This window comes from Primulina eburnea, chromosome 15 (genome assembly GCF_022965805.1).
Source record: "Primulina eburnea isolate SZY01 chromosome 15, ASM2296580v1, whole genome shotgun sequence".
Taxonomy (NCBI): Eukaryota; Viridiplantae; Streptophyta; class Magnoliopsida; order Lamiales; family Gesneriaceae; genus Primulina; species Primulina eburnea.
Window position 1 is genome coordinate 30,747,003 of NC_133115.1, and position 20,720 is coordinate 30,767,722.

Genomic DNA, 20,720 nt, shown 5'->3' on the forward strand with positions numbered 1-20,720 from the left:
GGAGCGATGTGGATAGTCATCCATACCCGCCCCGAACTACATCGGGGATTTTAAAAAATCTCCGAACCCGAACCCGAAAAAATCGAGGATCCCCATCCCCGTTTCGGGTTTTCCCCGCGGGGCTCCAAACCCATGGGGAAAATTGACATCCCTAACTCGGAACGAAGTGAGTTAAAAAATTATCAATTTATTCTATCTATTTGGTAACGTGGGAGGTCATCTCATCAATATTTAATTATATTTGACGGTTTTGAGACGATTTGTTCGCAACCCACCACACACCTGTTATTTGGACGGATTGAGAAATTGTCAACTCAACTTGTCTATTTGGCGAATCAAGAACGATCAAACAGGTCCCACTCACTTTGACCGTTCTAATTAAAAACAACAATTCTGTGTAATCCAAACGATATATGAATTTTTATTTTGTCTCATTGAATTTTGTTGCACGTAAAGAGCAAAAGGACCAAACATCTCAAGATCCAAATTACTCCAAATTTTAGCACGTATTTGAGGCATTCATGAGATTTCTCTTCAAAACTAAAATTTTGTTTCGACAATTAATTTATATAATCATGAGATGATGAGATATATGTTGGTGTATAATTTACAAAATCATAATGATCTATTTAATATAACGTACATTCTTGAAACATATACTGTAATTTCTTTTAAAAATATTGGGGATATGAGTATTATATCTCAGAACTTTAAAAAAATATATACAGGAGATGTCGTGTTGTTAGGGGTGTCAATACAGATGTGTTCGGATCGGGATTAAACGAGAGTATTGAAAAACTTTCTGAACTCGAATCAACCCTAAAGCTATAAACTGGACTTAAATCAACCGATGATATTTTATTCTTTAAAAACTAATTAAATAAAAATTCAAATTAATAATATTTTAGTTTAAAGTATAATAACAAAACTTCACCTGAATATGACAATTTTCATGAGTTTAAATATTTAAATTTAATAGTTTAATTATATAAAACATTAATTCTCTATGAACGCAACCATTGTTTATAAAAGTCAAATATCTAACAAAATAAAAATTAATGAATTTTTTATGTTAAATAAATAGGAAATTTTCAAAAATCACAAAATAACTTATCTATAAAATAAAAGTGTGATATTTGCATTATGAAAAAAAACAAAATAGTTTGGGTGAGTCAGTTTTTATGAGTAATCTAATTCTTAATTATGATTAAATCTGGTCAACTTCAATCCAACTCAGCTCAATTTTTTCAGATCTAATCCGATTTGATCATAAAACTAAAATTATCAATTTTAGCTCGATTTTTTTCGTGTTGGCGAGATTGACCGGTTAACTCATTTTTGACACCCTTACTCGTTGTAATGCTACAAATCATTCAAAACCTGCAATTGAAATCATTTTACCAATTCTCTAAATTGACCGTTCATATTTATATTGTAACGTCCCGAAAATTCGAAGGTCCACATAAACTACGTGCATGCAAATTTACAGAAAATAGAAAAATAACTAATTAATTGATTTTAATTGCTAAATTGATTATGTTGATATGTTTATATGATTTTATAGTAGTTGTCTGCTCGAATGCATTAAAATGTATTTTTAAAAGGTTATTCGAGTTGCGATCGAGGAAACAGACACCGAACTGAAAAATGAAAATGTTTTTATTAAAATAGTTGTTTTTAATTATTTAAAATAACAGTGATGTTTTTTATTATTTTGAAAATAAGAAGTTTTGAGGTGCTTTTTATACGCCGGGACGTAATTTTTATCGGTATTTGATTTCATCAAAAATACGAATGTTTGACAACAACCCGGCTAATAATTTCTCAACTTTATTAAACAAAATAACTTTATTAAGCACTAATGGGCTATTGGACCTAACAACCTTATTAATGGGCCTAATATACCATTAGTATTTTAATTGGTATTTAAAGTGCACAATCCCACCCCAGAACTCACAATCTCACGCTTCCCTCACCCAACAAACAACAAGAACTCTTTGTTCTCACAATACACGGCACACACAAGCATCAACAAGAGAAAGTTTCGAAAATTTGCAAGGAAAATTAAGCCAACGTCCCCTCGTCGTGGTTCTTCGATTCATCCACGTTGATTCGTGCGTTAAATAACGCAAGGCACACCATACTCTTCCTTTACTCATCGTCGTACCATATTATGTATCTAATTATGAATTCCATTGAAAAACAAGTGACACTTTTATTTATTTTCGTTTATGCATAAACATGGGTTTTTAAAACATGGTTGTTGAGCCAAAAATTGTTGATTTCATTCATGTAGGGGCTGCCATGATTAGGGAATGTTTAAGGTTGTTTTTACACGATTTATAGAGTCCTAGGAAGCACGAAAAAGCTGCACACCAGAATCGAATAAGCTGGAATCAACCCCACAATTTTGTTGATCAATGGCTCGATTTCAAGGGAACTTGATGCATGGCTTGGCTTTGGCTAGACCAGGGCTGGGCTAGGGTCACGTATGGGTCAGGGAAGGAGTTCTAGCCACGCTACGACTCAAGAGACACGACTAGAAAGGAGCCCTAGCAAGCTAGGACTCAACCCGTGAGGCTGCACGGAAGTGCATCAGCATGCACCGGAAAAAAAGGCTCGGTTAGGGGGCTTCGTGCTGGGCTAGGTTGAGTCACTAGGGTCCAATGGTCTGGGCTCGGGCTGGTCCAGTGGCTAGAGTCCTAGGCGTGAACATAAAGTCTTATTGCATTAGGGTCTCTCGGTCATGGCATGTTCTAATTGTGGCTTCGATTTTGAGCTTGGGAGCGAGTCCTAGGGGTTCCAAGGGTCCATTGGGGTCCATAGAGGATCCGGTTCAAAGTTGGTTCAGGATGGTTCGGGCTTGGCTCATTGAAAACGTAAGTTGGCTCATAGGTTCCTTAGGTGGTTCGAGTTAGGGTCTCCTTTGAACTAAAACTCGAACATAGCTCAACGGGTGTTGAATCATGGTTCATGAGGGCAACATAATTATTAAATAATTTTTAAATTGGTGAATTTTATATTAAAGTTGGGTTTAATTTGGGATTAAAACATATTAATATGTTATAATTAAATAATAAATTAAAAGCCATCGATTTATGCCAAATAAAAATATGAGAAAATTTATGTAAGCTTAAATAATTATTTGGTATGATCCAAAGTCAACGGAATTAAACACATGTCAAAAGCGTGAAATTTTACGTCTAGAGGCTAAACAATAATTTTACACCCGAAAATTAGTAAATGTCATGGCAGTGTCTTGAATGTTGTTTTATATATTAATATGATTATTTTGCATGTTTATGGAATTTTATGATGAACGATAACATTAAAAGACATGTTGTATGCTTGGTTTAAAAGAAAAATGTTATATGCTTGTTTAATTTTTATAAGTGATGAAATACGAAATGTTGAAGGAAGTGAAATAACTGTGACTAATACACTGATATGATGATATGTTAATACGTAGGCCAAGACTCAGTTGACGGGTGTGAGTGTCACTGATGTCCCCGCCGCCTAGTACTGTGGATACATGTAGATGGATTCATCGCCCAATACAAATACGAATACGAAAGTCACAATTAACGATTTCAACGAAAATGAATACGTATATGAATATGATGAATACACATATGTTTATGATAATATGAAAATGTTTATATTTAAGTTTATGTATCATTATGAAAATGTATTTTACGTAAAAATATTTTCATTGTTGCATGTGATCTGTATACGCATTACTTGTTATCAATATCATGGTTTACTGAATTTTTAAACTCACTAGATGTGATTGATGCAGATGATTATGATAATAATGAAAATTGAGGTCTTGATGGTTGATCTGACTGAACTAAAGGTGCACATAACTCGGTGACCAGCACTACTTTTCCCCACTAGACTATGGTTATACATTATGATTTTTAGGATTATGTTAAAGATTTTTTTTATGATTTTGATTATGATTTTGAGTGGTTTTTGAGATGTTGTTAGTTGTTGGAACTTTTCAAATTCGCAATCTTGATTTTGATGGTAACAAAACTTGTTAATTGTGTTACTAATGATCTACCTTAGTTGTGCAGCATCTAGGATCACTCACGAAATGTTTACATCGCAAAACTGAAGACCCAACTGATCGCTCTAAATGAATCAGTTCAACTGGCTACGTCATTTGAGCAGTACAGCTGATTGACCAGTTGATAGGTAATTCAGCAGGAAAACCTCAGAAGCCTGGCCAGCCGAAAGAGTGTTCAACTGATGAAGTAACCCAGCTGATCAGTCCAACTGAACGAGTGTGAAATCAGTTCAACTAACGAGTCAACTGATTTCACCAGCCCAATTGAAAGATCGGTTCAAACTGACTAGTTCGAAGCATCAGTTAGAATTCTTCAGTTACGGACGATGATAGATTCCTTCAAGTGGATTCCAGCTGTGCGAGAAGGTACAAAGCCATTATCCAGTCAAAGGACAATAATGGATGTTGTATCAGAGCATTAAAGACAAAAACGCTTCAGAGGGACAGTCAAAAAGACGAGACATGTAGTCCAAGAATCCGATTCAAATGCAACGGATACAATAAATGAGTCTCTCTGTACGATCAGCTTCTTCCGCCTATATAAAGAGAAGATCGGTGAAGACTCAAAACAACATAGGGAGCAATATACAATACTAGAGAGTAAAGGGCACGTCCAGTTGATTATCAGCTTTCAGAATCACTTAAGCCCAGAGGGAATTATTCATCGTGATATCTGCTTAGTTTAGAAGCCTGTTATCCCTCAGTGTGTGAGAACATTTTTGTTCAGTTCTCACACACATACTTACTCTCAATACCACCCAAATACAGTCTTGCACAAAGACATAAAACTTGTGTATGTAGTATTTCTCACATAGACGTTAAATAAGTGTTGACTGAAAGTGTTGTTTTCAGTCGTAGCTAGGAGTTCAGTTTAGGCAGTAGATAAGTCCTAGCTGAGTGGGCTTGTACACGTAGTTGTATAAATCAAAGTCTTCTAGTGTATCCTATCCGTAGAGATAGAAGGGGTGACGTAGGAGCAGTTGAAGTCTCCGAACATCCATAAACATATTTTGTGTATTTAACTGGTTATCTATCGCTTTAAAATTGTTTTGATTAGTTAGTGTCTTCGTGTGTTCAGTTGTTATCATAACTGAAATACAAGAATGCAAAAACTAATATGTGTTTTTTTCAGTTAGTCAGTTTACACAAGTTAAAATATTTTCTAACATTTCAGTTTTATTTACGAATGATTACTTCGAGTTTCTTCCGCTTGGTTTAAAACCAAACTCGATTTAATTCATCGGTGTTAATATTCTTAGAACACGAGTTATTGAAGCTCATTGAAGGTTGTTGTGTGCGAAATGCCTTCAAAGGCGTTAACACATACGATCCATCATTAGTTTTAGTAATTTTGCTTAGTTAGGATTTTTAAACGATTGACGATTGATTTAAACGATTTCTTTTGGATTTTTAAATATTAGTTAGTTGTTTTATATTTTAAAAATGATGTAAGGTATTTGAAAGTACAAATATATGTACGATTTTAGTTTCAGACGAATATTAAGAGGGAAAAAAAACTCTAATAATTTTTAAGAAAACGAGTAATGAACGTTCCATATATATATATATATATATATATATATATATATATATATATATATATATATATATATATATTTTAGAAAAATGGTTTTGACCATTATAGCTAAGAATTTACCTCACAATTCACACTCATGCATTTTTTCAAAGGGTTTGTTATATCATGAACATCAATATATTATATAAGGGAAGGAGAAGTACTTCTGTATCAAAAGTATTTTCGGGATTTTCAAGTTGCGACGGACTCATTATTAATCATGGCTCCCATATGATTTTGGATGTTCACGAGCATCGATCGCATTGGTTTCAAATGATTTTAATTGATAAAACCGTCGTAAATATTTTTTTTACGACGGTTTCTTCTCTCACAAAATAAACCTTGCTAAAAAATGATTTTTTTTGTAGTGATATTCATATGAGTGGTGGTCATCTCGAAACCGTCGCAAAAAAGCCGTCGCTAAAAAATGATTTTTTTTTGTAGTGATATTCATATGAGTGGTGGTCATAATTGTTGGTATGGTATTTTTTTGTTTTGTCTTGAGAAATCTCGGGATAGAATTTGGTTAACCAAATGGCTATGAGAAAATAGTCGAGGCAATAGTTTGATTCTTTTTCCTTAAAACGATATTGTTCCGCTCCGGTGCTCACGGTTATTGGCAATTCGTTTTCGAAGATACAACGACTACCGCTTTAAAATATTAGCACTACAAATTTCAAAGCCACAAGAACTTGAAATATCTATCAATATGATATGCAAACTTTTTAATTTCGAATTCTAAGCGTTAAACTTAAAATCCAATTCCAAGAGTTTATATCTTGCAAAACTTGGATTTAAACGTAAATGCTAAAAAAATATCAAAACTATAAGAAAACTCGTTAATTTAACTCCAAAGATCGAATTTAAGCGTATAAGCTTAGAAAATCCAAATTAAAGATTTTATATCTTGAAAATTTGAACTTTAAGCACTAATGTTATTCGCATATAGAACTCAATACTCATTTTTCCTGACAATAGTGTTTTTAATTGAAATTAAGGTTGAAATGCACCTGACATGAAATGAAATATGCAACAATGGACCGAAAATCACAAACTTAAACATGTAAAATAGACACATATCATCAATAAATTTAAAAGTTGAAGCTAAATTCTTAAATATTGTGAAATAATAATTTATTAGAATTAACAATAAAAATATTACGAGATTAGATATATTTAGTTTTATTTTTTAAGATAAATTTAAATCAAAATTTATAAAAAAAATTTAAAAATTTTAAAATTGAATTTTTAAAATATGACACTATTTAATTTAAAATGCTAAATGTTCATATGCTAACGAATATAATATTTGATTTAGCAAATATATGATATTACCTTATTTAAGAAAATATGGGTACGTTGAATTCGGGTGGACCAATCCAGGTACTTGAGTGAAGAAAGTCGTCACTTGCATACAAGTTCAAATCAACAACTATCCCAAAAATATCCAGAGTAGGTATCTTATGAGACAGTTTTACGAATATTTATTTGAGACGAGTAAACCCAACCGATATTCACAATAAAAGGTAATACTTTTTCATGAATGACCCAAATAAGAAATCCGTCTAACAGAATACAACCCGTAAAATCTTTTCACATAAATTTTTGTCAAATATAGAATGATAAAAGTGAGAACTTACTTTTTTTGTTCTTAATAAAAAAGAGAGAGAAGCCCATTTTAGTTTTTAAAAACACACGAAGAGTCCTTTAGTTAGAGAAGCCAACAACTAAATACTTTTTATATAAAAAAATATTTTCTTAAAACAATATTATTTGGTCTAACCTAATTTTCGGTCCTAAATTTGAAACTTTGATGTCATTTGAATTACTATTCATCAGCAAAAAGTGTTTTTTGGAAGCAATAATTTTTGAGTAGGTCTCATGTGAGACCGTCTCACGGATACTAATCTGTGAGACGGGACAACCCTACTCATATTCACAATAAAAAGTAATACTCTTAGCATAAAAAAATATACTTTTTCATGGATGATCCAAATAAGAGTCCGTCTCACAAATTCGATCCGTGAGACCGTCTCACACAAATTTTTGCCATAATTTTTAGTCTTTTAGCTTCTGTTTCTATTTCTATTTAAAATAAAAACAAAAATATATTTTATCATTTATCTAAACGTCAAAACTTATTCTGTTTTTTTTTCTTAAATAAAAACACTTTGAAAATCATACTTATTTAATTGTTTTTTATGTTTCCACTTTTGTATCTAAATTGATCTTGAATATAAAACTTAATCAATAACCTATCAATATTTATCATTGAAAAAAATTCATGTCAAATAATAAAAGAGTAAGTCTTTGGTGAGACGGTATTACGAATCTTATCTATGAGACGGGTCAACCTTACTGATATTCACAATAAAAAATAATATTTTAATGGATGACTAAAATAAAAGATCTGTCTCACAAAATACGACCCGTGAGACCGTTTCACATAAATTTTTGTCATAATAAAAACTTTATCAGTGCGTAAAATTATCCAAAATATTTTGAAAAAAATTCATATAATATTTCCAAAAAGATATCTAGAATAAATGAAGGAAAGCTATAATTTTTTAATTATTATTTTTTTTAAAAAAACCCACTCATTCAAAATGTGTAAAATCGAGTGTTTTGGGGATGGAGTTAAGCACGAGTCTCAGCAGCCTGAGCCGCTAGCCTCTCTTCAATCTCATTTACATTTGGCTCGACTATCCCATCCCCACCGTCGGATCTGTGCTTCCATTTTTTTTTTCCTAATATTTTTTTTAATCATCTCCGCTGCTTAAACCCTAAATTGATCGAACAAGCAATTTAGAATTCTGGTTCTCTCTCGAGATATTATTTTTCTGCGTCTTCTTGCCCCTCCTGCAAGGTAACAAACTTCTGCTCTTTATGCTTGTTCAGCACTAGCAGTGGTGGGCATGGATCTCATTTCAGGTTTATTACATATATGTATGTATGTATTTCAATTGCTCTTATTTCTGTTCCCAGGATTGGCGGAAGCTGTCCAATCAGTCACAGTCCTTTTTTCTTTGATATTTTATCATTTGATCGAGTGGAGTTGGTGAATGGCGGGAGGTTCTTCAGCTTCTGGTGCGGCAGGTAATGCTGCAGGGGTGAGAATAGTTGTTGCTGGAGATGCCAAGACAGGAAAATCGAGTTTGATAGTCACAGCTGCGGCTGAGAACTTTCCCACAAGTATCCCTCCAGTGCTACCACCAACCAGGCTGCCAGAGGACTTGTACCCGGACCGTGTTCCAGTCACCATTTTTGACACTTCATCAAGGTCTTTAAATATGTTACTTCATTTTTAAGAAAAGTGTATTTATTATTGGATATATGATTCATATGTTCTTTTGACTTATTTTTTTTGTACGCGTAAGGTTCGCTTTTAAGGTGGTTGTGCGAGTCATCATTTTTTGGAGTTTATTTATCTTTAAAATGTAAAGTTATGCCTCTTTTTGTCGTCATATTTGAACTGTGTTCTTGTTTTCGGTTATCCTGTGCCTTAAGGTTTGCGCAAATTTGTGCTTAATATATCTTTAGCCCTTCTGTCGTTGTTGTGTGTTTGTTTCTCTTCTTCCCATCTGATAAAAAAATTTAATTCTTTATCATACCATTGGGAATGCAGTCCTGAGCATAGAGGCAAGCTTGTTGAACAACTAACACAAGCTGATACTGTTGTTCTCACTTACGCATGTGATAGACCAGAAACATTGGATCGATTGAGTTCATTTTGGCTTCCTGAACTTCGACGATTAGAGGTTACTTTCTCATGCTCATATAATTTATTAATTAAGCAGGAGCGACGAGTTTTTAACATTTCAAGCAGCGTCTTTCCTCAGTTTAAATAGCACGTAAAAATAGATTTTTTACAGGTTAAAGTGCCGGTTATTGTTGTGGGTTGCATGCTAGATAAGAGAGGTGATCAACAGCCTGTTAGTCTGGAGCAGGTTATGTCACCAATTATGCAACAGTTCCGGGAGATTGAAACTTGTATTGAATGTTCAGCAGTAAACCATATTCAGGTTAAGATATAATGCCGATACTTTTTCCTACTTTTTAATATATTTTATTTATTTATTTATTTTGATATGCTCTTGTATTTTTCAACCAAATAATTGACTATCATGCTCATGCCTGCTAGTTGTTTGGAGTTTAGTGATAGGTTTCTCTCTCTCTCTCTCTCTCTCTCACATGGTGGTTGTTTTCTTCTTGCAGATTCCTGAGGTGTTCTACTATGCACAAAAAGCAGTACTGCACCCGACTGCCCCTCTGTTTGATCAGGAACAACAAGTTTTGAAGCCGAGATGTGTGAGGGCTTTGAAAAGGATTTTTATTCTTTGTGACAATGACAGGGATGGCGCCCTCAGTGATTCAGAGTTAAATGATTTTCAGGTCAATTTATTTGGATACTATGAAATCCTATACATGTCTCACTGTTGTTTCTGATTAAGGATAACTAGCTTTATGGCTTCATGTATAAGTTTCATATTTTTCTTATGGAAATTTAAATGATGTAAGTAGTAAATGTGCAGGTGAAGTGTTTCAATGCACCACTGCAGCCGTCTGAAATAGTTGGTGTTAAGAGAGTTGTACGAGATAAATTGCAGGAAGGTGTCGATGAACGTGGTCTTACATTGACTGGCTTCCTGTTTCTCCATGCACTTTTTATTGAGAAGGGAAGATTGGAGACAACCTGGACCGTCCTTAGAAAATTTGGATATAACAACGAAATTAAGCTCCGGGATGATCAGTTGCCACCTCCAATAAAGAGATATCCTGACCAGGTATTAATTGTAAGATATTAGCATGAATTTCACTGGGTCACATGTGAAAATATGAAAGAACCTGGTGATGCCTTTATTTAAAAGGTTCGCATTTGGAAATTGAAAGTGATTTTAACATCTTTTTTATTTAAAAATTGATTGTGGTTGGATCCAGTGTTGATAGAACGTGCAGTTGTCATTCCTGGTGAGATGGTTCATTGTTTTTTCTTTTCTGTATGGCTTTCATAAGCAAACTCGAACCTATGATTGGAGAACTGTCTGACCCAGAACACTATAACCCAGAAATATCTAATATGTGGTTACGATGGCATATCCTGTTGAAATTTCAAAGGCCAACTTTTGAGATGAAATATAAAGTTTTTATTATTCTTGAAAGGTCCTTCCTGAGTTGATGGGATTTTTGAATTTGAAAATTTATTGCGAGGCTTCATTTGTAATGAAGTATGTTTTTTTATAGTAATAAGTAACCGAAGTCTCTTTGGTGGGTTTGCGATTGAAGGTTATTCATTTAAAGAGAGGAATTTTTACTTTTTTATAGTCCAAAGTAGTCTCTTTTCCTATTAATCAGTTTCCTAGTTTTTAGTATCTCTACTTTTACATCAATCAAATTATATTGGGATATACTTCATTTTTGGATACAATCTCTGCTTTATGCTTGTTTATGCATGATTTCAAAGAGGAAACAATCTTAAGGTTTTTTGGCTTTCCCAATTCCATCAATTTTAGTTGCATTGACTTTCGATCGGCTGCACTGAAACTCTATGTTGCATTCTTATGACCACACATTTTCTTCTCCTATTGTTTGTCACACCCGAGGAAAGATAAACGATGTGGCTAAGTTTGCTTAGGAATCAGCAAACAAATCATCATATTATTAAAGTTCCTATCAATTGATCTTTGACTTTTATCTATTCATAAACCTTCACAAGTCCAACACTAATTGAAGTTCAACTTTCTGATGTGTTCTGATGACTCGTTCTGATTTCCTTTTTCTTGTGAGTTCATGGTTTTGTGAATTGCCTCTCCTGTTCGGTTCCTCTGAGATAATTTTTATTGTGCAGTGTATTGTTTTTGTTTTATTTTCTAATGCTTGATTCTCATATTTGTAGAGTGTGGAGCTGACTAATGAAGCTGTGGAGTTTCTCAAAAAAATTTTCTTCACATACGATGTTGATTGTGTAAGTGAAGTTTCTTCGTACTGAATTAGGTTATATATAACTGTAATCTTCTGATTTTTCTTCACATACGAACTACGGTGTTGATTGTGTAAGTGAAGTCTCTTCCCGCTGAGTTAAGTTATATATAACTGTAATATTCTGATTACTATTGATTTTATATTTTTTTTATTACTGAGTTATTTTAATTAATTGATATTGTCCTTTATGTGATCAGTTTGGTCTCCTTTGGAACAGTTCCTTGTTAATGTTTCATATAACACTAGGCAATCTGAGTGTGCTTTTTAAAGGTCTGGAACCGAGATAACAAAATGTCATTTATTATTTTTATGTGGAAAAATGGACTGGATTGATGATTTATCATTGGAAAAAGCTATTATCCGTCATCAATTAGCTTATCTGTGTCGATTCCACTTAAAATCAAACCTAAAGAATTTTTTCAAACTCAACAGATGAAGTTCCGCCACATCAACCTTTTGATCAAATTTTCATTCCAGAATTTTAACTCTGAAGCGTTAGATGATTATGTTTCAGTTGATATTGTGATGTCTTTGGAGTGGTACAAATCCACATATAAAATTGACATTTGGTTCATTATTTTTGTCACATAAAATGGGTTCAAATATAAATTTTGGTTTTCGGGAGTGATACATTTCGTACAAGATTTAAATAAGATGGATGATGATCATCTGCAGCCATGGATGATTCAAATAAGATGGATGATGGTCATCTGCAGCCATAGAAGATTCAAACATGCCATCTAGTTGCTCACAGCAAGCAGCTGGAGAAGGAGATATATTTAGCTGAGATGGTTTGGTCGTAATAGGAGAAGTAAACTAGAGCGTGGTTGGCATCGCTGTAGGAGCTAACAAAAAGGTTTTTGGGTTTAGTTAGAATTATTTGTCTTTTTAGTTTCTTTTGAATTTGGAATCCACCTTACAGGGAGTGTAGGATGAGCCACCAGGATAGGGATGATGATTTTGAGCCACACCATATTTTGGAGAAAAATAACAAATAACGGAGTTCACAGGTAGTGGCAACAAGTTTATCATGTGAATTGGTGGAAGTGGGATTATCAGATGGTGCGACTAAGGGAGATTTTTTAGCCATGATTTATAACACACATAAAGACACCCTTTTTGATATGCTGAGGAGCATTTCTGGCTCCACCATCGAACTTTGTTTTACTGGTCTTAGAAAGTCGTGACAGTGTCGTGTTACTGTTATTTCTCAACCGGACGTAATTTAGTCGTCATTTCCATGGTATGCGTTTTCATTATTTTTAAGGTGCTCCAATCTGCACTATTTGCTTACAATCATCAATGTGATTCAATTGCGTGTTATTAAATTCTTATTTCATGCTGTACGTTAACATGATTTTTTGTTTCTATGTTCTAAAGGATGGAGCTCTTCGATCTGCCGAACTTGAAGATTTGTTTTCTACTGCGCCTGAAAAGTAATGGATTTTTGTTTGGCATCTTCACATTTTTGTTACTTCCACAAATAGGTCCCTTTTTACTATAGATGTTTTGGAGATCATATTTAAATGAATCTATCAAACAGTTTTGATATCTGTGATGAACTGCTAAAATGAGAAGGGAAATTTTTGATACATTTACATCTATGTCGTTTTACTCAAGGTCGAGTTAATTATCAACAAGCGGGTTCAGACTCATAGATTGGTTTGGATTTTTGAGATGCATCCGCTGAAGACTACCCAAGAGCCCATTAAAATTCTCGAATATGGATGCTCTTCTACTTTTATTGCACGAGCCAGTTATTCATATGTAGCTTTGTTTTTTAGATAATTAACTCAAACAGAATAGCTTACCGCTTCCATTCTCCAAGATAGTGGGGGAAAATACTCATTTGAGGATTAGGTGACATGGAAAGAACTGTGACACACTAATTTTAAATTGGTTTTAAGAATTTGTTGTTGGCTTAAGATCATTTAGAGTGACCATTTTACATCTCCGTTTGATATTTGTTTTTTTAATGTATTTAGACACTCCAAGGACAATTACAAACAACTATTTCTTTGTTTCCCTGTTAGAAATTATCTCGTATAACTGCAGGTTTGACTGTTAATGAGTTTTTGTTCTTTTAATGGATAATTCATCGAGTCATGTTCTGCAAAGCAGTTTGGGTTTACTTTCCAAGCCTTTTTCCTTTATTTTCTGAGGATTTTCCTACATCAACCTTAATTTTTTCCTTAAAAAAATGTATTGTTGAGTGGATTAGGTGCAACGATAGGCTTGTAATGACTTCTGGCAGTTCAGTAGTTTGTGAAAAATAGCTCAAGTAGGTCACTTTCCGCACATAACCTTTGACCAATATTGAATTTTGACCAATGGAAAGTTTTTATGCATCTGTTTTGTTGGGTTACACAAATTTTTTTTGCTAGATCAATCTTGAATTTTGACCACTGGAAAGTTTGTATGCATCTATCTTTCTGCACATAACCGTTGACCAATCTTGAATTTTGGCCCATGGAAAGTTTTATGCATCTGCTTTGTTGGGTTACACAAATTTTTTTTTTGCTAGATCAATCTTGAATTTTGACCACTGGAAAGTTTGTATGCATCTATTTTGTTGGGTTACACAACCTTTCTTTTTCGCTTGCCCTAACGTTTCCTTTTCTTCTTTGGAAATTAGTCCTTGGAACAAAGCTCCATATGAGGATGCTGCAGAGAAGACTGCTCTGGGATGGTTACATCTGGATGGATTTTTGGCAACGGTGTGTGAAGTTCAATCATTGCACTTGAAGTTCTTGATTGCCCATGTTTTTCATTTTAATTTCGCTATTTTTAGCTGCCTGGCCTTCATAAGCATTCTTCATTTCGTAAGCCTAGTTGAAAGAGGAAAATCCATGATCTCATTTGTGTTCATGCATTTCACCTAATACATCCTATCCCAGCCACCTTCAAACACTAGAAAATTTAAGACAGCTTCTGTTAAGAAAAAGAATTAGAGGTTTGAATTATCTTTTCCCTAGCTTTTACAAACTATGTTTCATCTGCCCCTGGTCTTAAGTATGTGTTGTCAACTCCAGGCTCAGGTTCTGATTTCTGACTACAATATTCAACTTTCACCCTTATAAGCTGCTCCAATTGTGGTCTGTTATTTTTCAGCCATTATGGTGTGACATCGAAGTGCATTATGATCAACACATGCTTGAGCTACTTCTTCATGCTTGCTTGATATCCTCCTTCTGTTATTATTCGCTAAATTAACCTAGTGTATCCTATGTGATAATGACTATTGATGTTTATTTGTGAAATTACTTAGTATGTCTGTTTAATAATTTCTATCATGTACTTTCACTATTAAAAATAATGCTAAAGCTTGCTGTTAAGTTGACCAGTCTGTCCTATATCTGTAAAACAAAGATGCTCTATTCATTTGTGCCTATAAATTTCTCTGACAATGACGTACAAATTTGCAGTGGGCACTTATGATGCTTCTGGACCCAATTCATTGCATCGAGACACTCATATATATTGGATATGGTGGTGATCCTTCATCTGCCATGCGAGTAACTCGGAGAAGACGATTAGATCGTAAGAAGCAGCAAGCAGAAAGAAATGTTCATCTGTGTTATGTTTTTGGGCCAAAGGAAGCAGGGAAATCTGCTTTGTTGAGTTCTTTTATTGGAAAGTAAGTTTTGTCTTCACCGAATATACAACTTTTATACTAGGTTTCATTTTGTTGCATTTTTTAGTCGACAAGAAGCAATTATTCCTCTAGTCGCTATGATGTTGTTTTCTTTGTAGGCCTTTCACTGAAGAGTATGTTTCCACCACCAGTGACAGATATGCTGTTAATGTGGTTGATCTACCATCGGTATGTCCCATCTTTTCATTTCTTAGAAACGATTCATTGAAATATAAAACTAGGTAGCTTGATAGTCTTGACCTGCACAAGCTTTGAAACATATTATATTGTACAATCAAAATTTTATATAGATTTTCACAGATGAGATTTGAAAACCTTGGCAGGTGGATAAACAATAGTTGCATGAGGAAAAAATGTGAATTTTACTCTAACTGAAAAGTAAGGATTATTGAAATCAGATAATTGCATCGGAGAAAAGCGCTTGTGAGTTGATGATGCTAGTGTCATACTGATTTCTTGGGTGCTACATCATAAATTTTTCTCGTTTATCTGAATATAACTGAAGAAAATGATCCCAAATTTATTTTGAGTGTTGTTTTCATCTGAGCCTTGTACCTCTTGGTGGAAATATTTGACATTTTTAAGAATTTATTTTATGGTCCATTGACTGGGGCCTCCTTAAGAAGGTTTTGTTTTTGTCTCCTGAAGTCCGAATATGGCATGAGAATGCATTCTAAGCTCCTTTTTGATTGATAAGTGTGGGATGTCTTAGTCTAATTTCGCGTGCTGGAGATACTTGGATTTTTGAAGAAGCTACGATTTTTATGTTGGCAGGGACTTAAAAAAACCCTTGTATTACGAGAGATTCCAGAGGAAGGAGTGAAAACTTTACTAGCTGCAAAGGATTCCCTGGCAGCTTGTGATGTTGCAGTATTTGTACATGACAGGTAGCGGATTTCTTCTTTCACTGGTACCAGAAATATCTTGATGAAATGTCACAGAAAACTGCCTTTGCGTCATGAAAATTTGGACACCTTTTTTTCTTTTTAACATCAGAAATCATATTCCATTTTGTTTCCCATGGCCACTCATGTTTTCTGTTAGTAATTCGCTGTTAGCAATGTACACTAAATCTACTGGAGCAGTATCTCATATACAATAGCATGAATTATAGTTTTTACCTATGGGCTATGACCCAAGCCCTTGTCGTCAATGGTTTTGTACATCGTTCGTTCCTCAGCATTTTGTAGTTTGGACTCGGTTTCAGAAAAGTTATGTAAAGCATCCCAAAAATTTTAGGTCAAAATACACAGGCGAGCAAGAATACAAGTTTAAATGTTAAAAAATCGTGTCTTCCATTTCCTGGCTTCTTTTATATTCTTGCTGACAATTGCATGTTGTATATAGAGTTCTGGTTGTGTGCTAGTAGTTTGAAATGAATGTGATTTTGGACATCTGATAGGGCGAAAAAGTAATGATGGTGCACCCTGAAGATATTGATGAGTTAAAAATACATCATTTTACTTCTTTGGGTGGTCTTTTGTAGGTTGTAATTTCATATCAGTTGGCTCATCCCAGAATTTCTTCCTCAACTTCATACATTTTTTATTGATTAGGGTTACTAGACTAGCCAAGTCGGTTGATTATTAGTTGTATTACAGAGTTCTAACTTGACTTTGAATTAAATGTTGTTGAAAATTTAAGCTTAATTTGAGCTTGTGCTGGAGACCAAATCATATGAAGTTTGTGCTTGGCTTTCTTTCTACTGGCATGTTAAGTTCCATTTGTCACTTTCTCGGTACTGTTAAAAAGAGGAATCAAAACACTAGCTCATAGACTTCAACATGGAAAAATGGAAAACAAAAAAACAAGCAGCAAAATATAAATCTTTGGTTGTCGGAACCAACAAAAGATTTTACTCAATGGAATAGATAGTAATATAAATTTTGAATTTGGAAAAACACAAATATAATGAATCAAGAACCCGATACAACAAAGGTTTTACGTGGCTTTGCCATGAAACCTACACCCGTGCCATTAGAGGGACCAGAACTTTATTAACCTCTCTTGATTTGGATTAAAAATCATGCCTTCTACGCATAGTTGAAAATTGATTAAAATAAATATGTAAGGAAATATTTACTATAACTAAACTACAAATTTATTTCATGATTCGTTTTTATTTCCAACGCTCCCTCTCTAGTTGAACATAGAATCATGTTTTAAGCATTCAACTTGAACAAAAGTGTCTACAAAAAAATTGCGCAATGTTGTGTTCATTGCTAGAGAGACACTGTGCAGGCAGGTTGAGATATTTCACGGAGTAGCAACATGGTCTTCTTACATTTGCATTCAAAAGGATTATCGAACCTGTAGACAGTAAAATTATGGGTTGTTCAACTTGTAACCATGACAATCAGGCAGTCAGAACCATGGTTCTTATATGCTATGCAGTAATTGGTCCTGACAGTTTTTTGTTCGTATTGCTGTATTGTCCTTATTTTTTCCTACATGGATAGATTTTTCTGACGACACACGACAAAAACCCGAGATGGGGATTTCTTTTATGATGCCATGTTGAATTTTTAATAATAATACTATAGTAAAGAAAGCATTATAGGTTTTACGTGATTCAACCACAGAGATCTATATTCGTTATTCAATAAATCCACGCAGGTTTTCTCTTGGTTTATGTTATAACCATCACCTTTATACGTATGTTAAAATATATTGATATGAATACTATGACTACTGATATGAAGAGTGAATACTACAACTAAATAACAATTATATCAATGTAAGTACTATAACCGGTTGATGAGATGTTATCCTAAAGAAATTGTCCTAAGAATATCCACACTTTTTCAGTGGACCCCACATATGAGGATACATGTCCACCTTTGGATGCACTCTGGGCTATTACCCAAGGGGTAGCATGAAATTTTCCTACTATAACTAAATCACAATTATATAATGTGAATGATACGACATGATTCAAAATATATTTTTTGATCTGTACAATGCCCCTCAAGTTGAACGTGGAAAGTCGAATTGATTTGAACTCCATACTTGATTTGCTCTTGTGCTTTATTTGAACAAGTTGGAAAACCCTCCAGTTTCTTGATTTGCTTTGTACCCTAATATTGACGATCAACCAGATTCGCCTATTTATTAGCACACAAGTTTACTCTTTTTTCTTTTATCTTAACATTGCTGCTCCTTTTTTCCCTTTTTCAACCAGTTATTTTCTTCAATAGTTCAATGTTAATACGTAATATTTCCTCTGTAGTTCTTGTGAACCTTCCTGGGAGAAAGCCACTGAGATGCTTGTGGAGGTCGCTGGTCAAGGGGAAGCTACTGGGTATGAGGTGCCTTGCCTGATTGTTGCTGCTAAGGATGACCTTGACCCTTATTTGACAGAGATTGAAGATTCTACAAGGGTAATATTGTGTAGAATGAGCATAAATTGAGTTCAAATTCAACCCTCTTTGTTTCTATTGGCTGTTTGTCTATTTGTAGAGCTTGTACTCTGCATAATATATGAAATTTGAATGGCTTCATTTGTGTAGTAAACCATGGAATCTATAACTAGTATTTTGTAAAATATGTCCAGTGTTTACCCAAAGTTCTCTCCTTTTCTCTGTTAGTGTTTGTTGGTAACAAATCAAGAAAATGTTTTTTTCCTGAGCTATTGGTTCTAGCAAATGTTATCATGGATTCCTGTAGTATGACTCAAGTTGTAAAAACTGAGTTTCTTTAGAAGTCATGGATTTAGCTATATGGACGGATTAACAGCCCAAGTGCTAAGATGGACGGTTGAATACGTGTAATCTGACTTGCTGGCCTCCATTAGTGTCCACCATATGGGAGCTATTTTCTTGATTGTTTTTTTGTGATGTGGGAAGAAGAGCTGCGCATCTGGACTGGTGCACATTTAAATTGTTATTTTGCTCTGAATATGGTTTCTTCCTTCTGAAGCCTATAATTTTTCTTTTCTTTCTTTTTCTCTTCAAAGGTAAGCCAAGATATGGGAGTAGAGCCTCCTATACCCCTGAGCACAAAGCTGGGAGATTTGAGTAACATATTTCAGAGGATTGTGAGGGCAGCAGAACACCCTCATTTGAGCATTCCGGAGACGGTAGCAGGGAAAAGCCGTAAGCAGTATCACAAGATGATTAACCGGTCCCTTGTGTTTGTCTCAGGTATCTTTGTCTAGAGAATTATGGCTCTTTTTTGGTTGAACTCCAGAGCCAACTATTGTTGGCTACAAATTTCAAACATCTCCCTCCATGTTTCTTTTCTCAAATATTTTTTCTAGAGGTTCATTTATATTTCAATACAACTATAAAAAATATAAAACTTGAACAACTATGTCTTAATTGTAGCAGTTATACTAGTTATTATACTATTTTACTTTTTCCATGTAATCATTACATTATCTCTCTTTGCAGATCATATCAACTTCCAATATTTATTTCCATACAGTATTTCAAAATCATTTTGAGTTTGTTTGTTAAAATTTGGAGTTGAGTCAGATCGGGAGCCCAACCGGATGCCACCTATGTTTCTTTTGTGCTTTTCACAATTTATTGGAACCTTAATTCTGTTACATTTCAGACAATCCTAAACTTTCTTACAAAATGTATTCATGTGTTGCAATGTTGCGCTTTATGTTCACAATTTCCTCTTTTGAAATTATTTTTAACTGAATAATCCAATTGAAGGAGAATGACAGAGAATGCGAACATAGTTTTAACGACTGACAACCATTCTGCGTTGCCCGTCTGATGGGTTTAGAAATTTTCATCAGTTGTTTGATCCTAGTTTGAGAGGGGGCTGGGATGTGTCATAAGTTGTGGGATGCATCAAGGGATTTTCGAATGGACAATTTACTTGTTTTCTGGATTGTGATATGGCCTTTATGCTTGTAATATTCATTTGTTATTCAATTTCTTCTTCTTGTTTCTTAAGTAAGTTGCCACGGCGTTTAAAATTCTGAATTGCACTTGCACATTTTATTCGTCATACCGTTACTGAGTTTATCAATCTTACAGTCGGAGCTGCTGTGGCTGTAGTCGGGTTGGCCGCCTATCGTGTTTATGCTGCAAGAAGGAATTCATCTAGTTAGGAAAGAAAATATCTGGTTATGATCGACTGACTATGTTTTTTGTAGGTAGGTTGGTTTTTATTTTTTATTTTAGAGTAGGGGGTGTGGTTATTTTTGAACCACTCCTGTTAATTCGTGCTTATATGTTCTTGTCATATCAAAATTATTATCAAACAAAATCATGCACACTTCCAGTTTGGTTTTATCAACTTTTTCTCGAGCTTTTCTGCGAGTTTCATATTTTTATCTTTTTCCAGTGGTATTGAGCCAACTATTTTTTCTCCTCAGAAAGGAAAACTTTTAATTGCCTCTACCCTGTAGTGTAGATATGAGCTGTTCTATTGCAATAAAATATCTATTATCATAATAGTTTTCATTCATCTACTCTAGC

The 20,720-nt window shown here is 34.1% G+C and overlaps 1 protein-coding gene across 1 annotated transcript; it reads left to right on the forward strand.

Annotated features, from left to right (window-relative positions):
* The first annotated feature begins 8,309 nt into the window (after window positions 1-8,309).
* Window positions 8,310-20,554, forward strand: LOC140813723 (mitochondrial Rho GTPase 1-like). Its single transcript, XM_073172381.1, has 15 exons — window positions 8,310-8,514; window positions 8,634-8,928; window positions 9,274-9,406; window positions 9,521-9,670; window positions 9,864-10,040; window positions 10,181-10,432; window positions 11,542-11,610; window positions 13,008-13,063; window positions 14,263-14,344; window positions 15,053-15,264; window positions 15,381-15,450; window positions 16,057-16,169; window positions 18,512-18,662; window positions 19,238-19,424; window positions 20,277-20,554. The coding sequence occupies exons 2-15, from the start codon at window positions 8,711-8,713 to the stop codon at window positions 20,348-20,350; spliced, it is 1,944 nt and encodes a 647-aa protein (XP_073028482.1). The 5' UTR covers window positions 8,310-8,514; window positions 8,634-8,710; the 3' UTR covers window positions 20,351-20,554.
* Window positions 20,555-20,720: the final 166 nt, after the last annotated feature.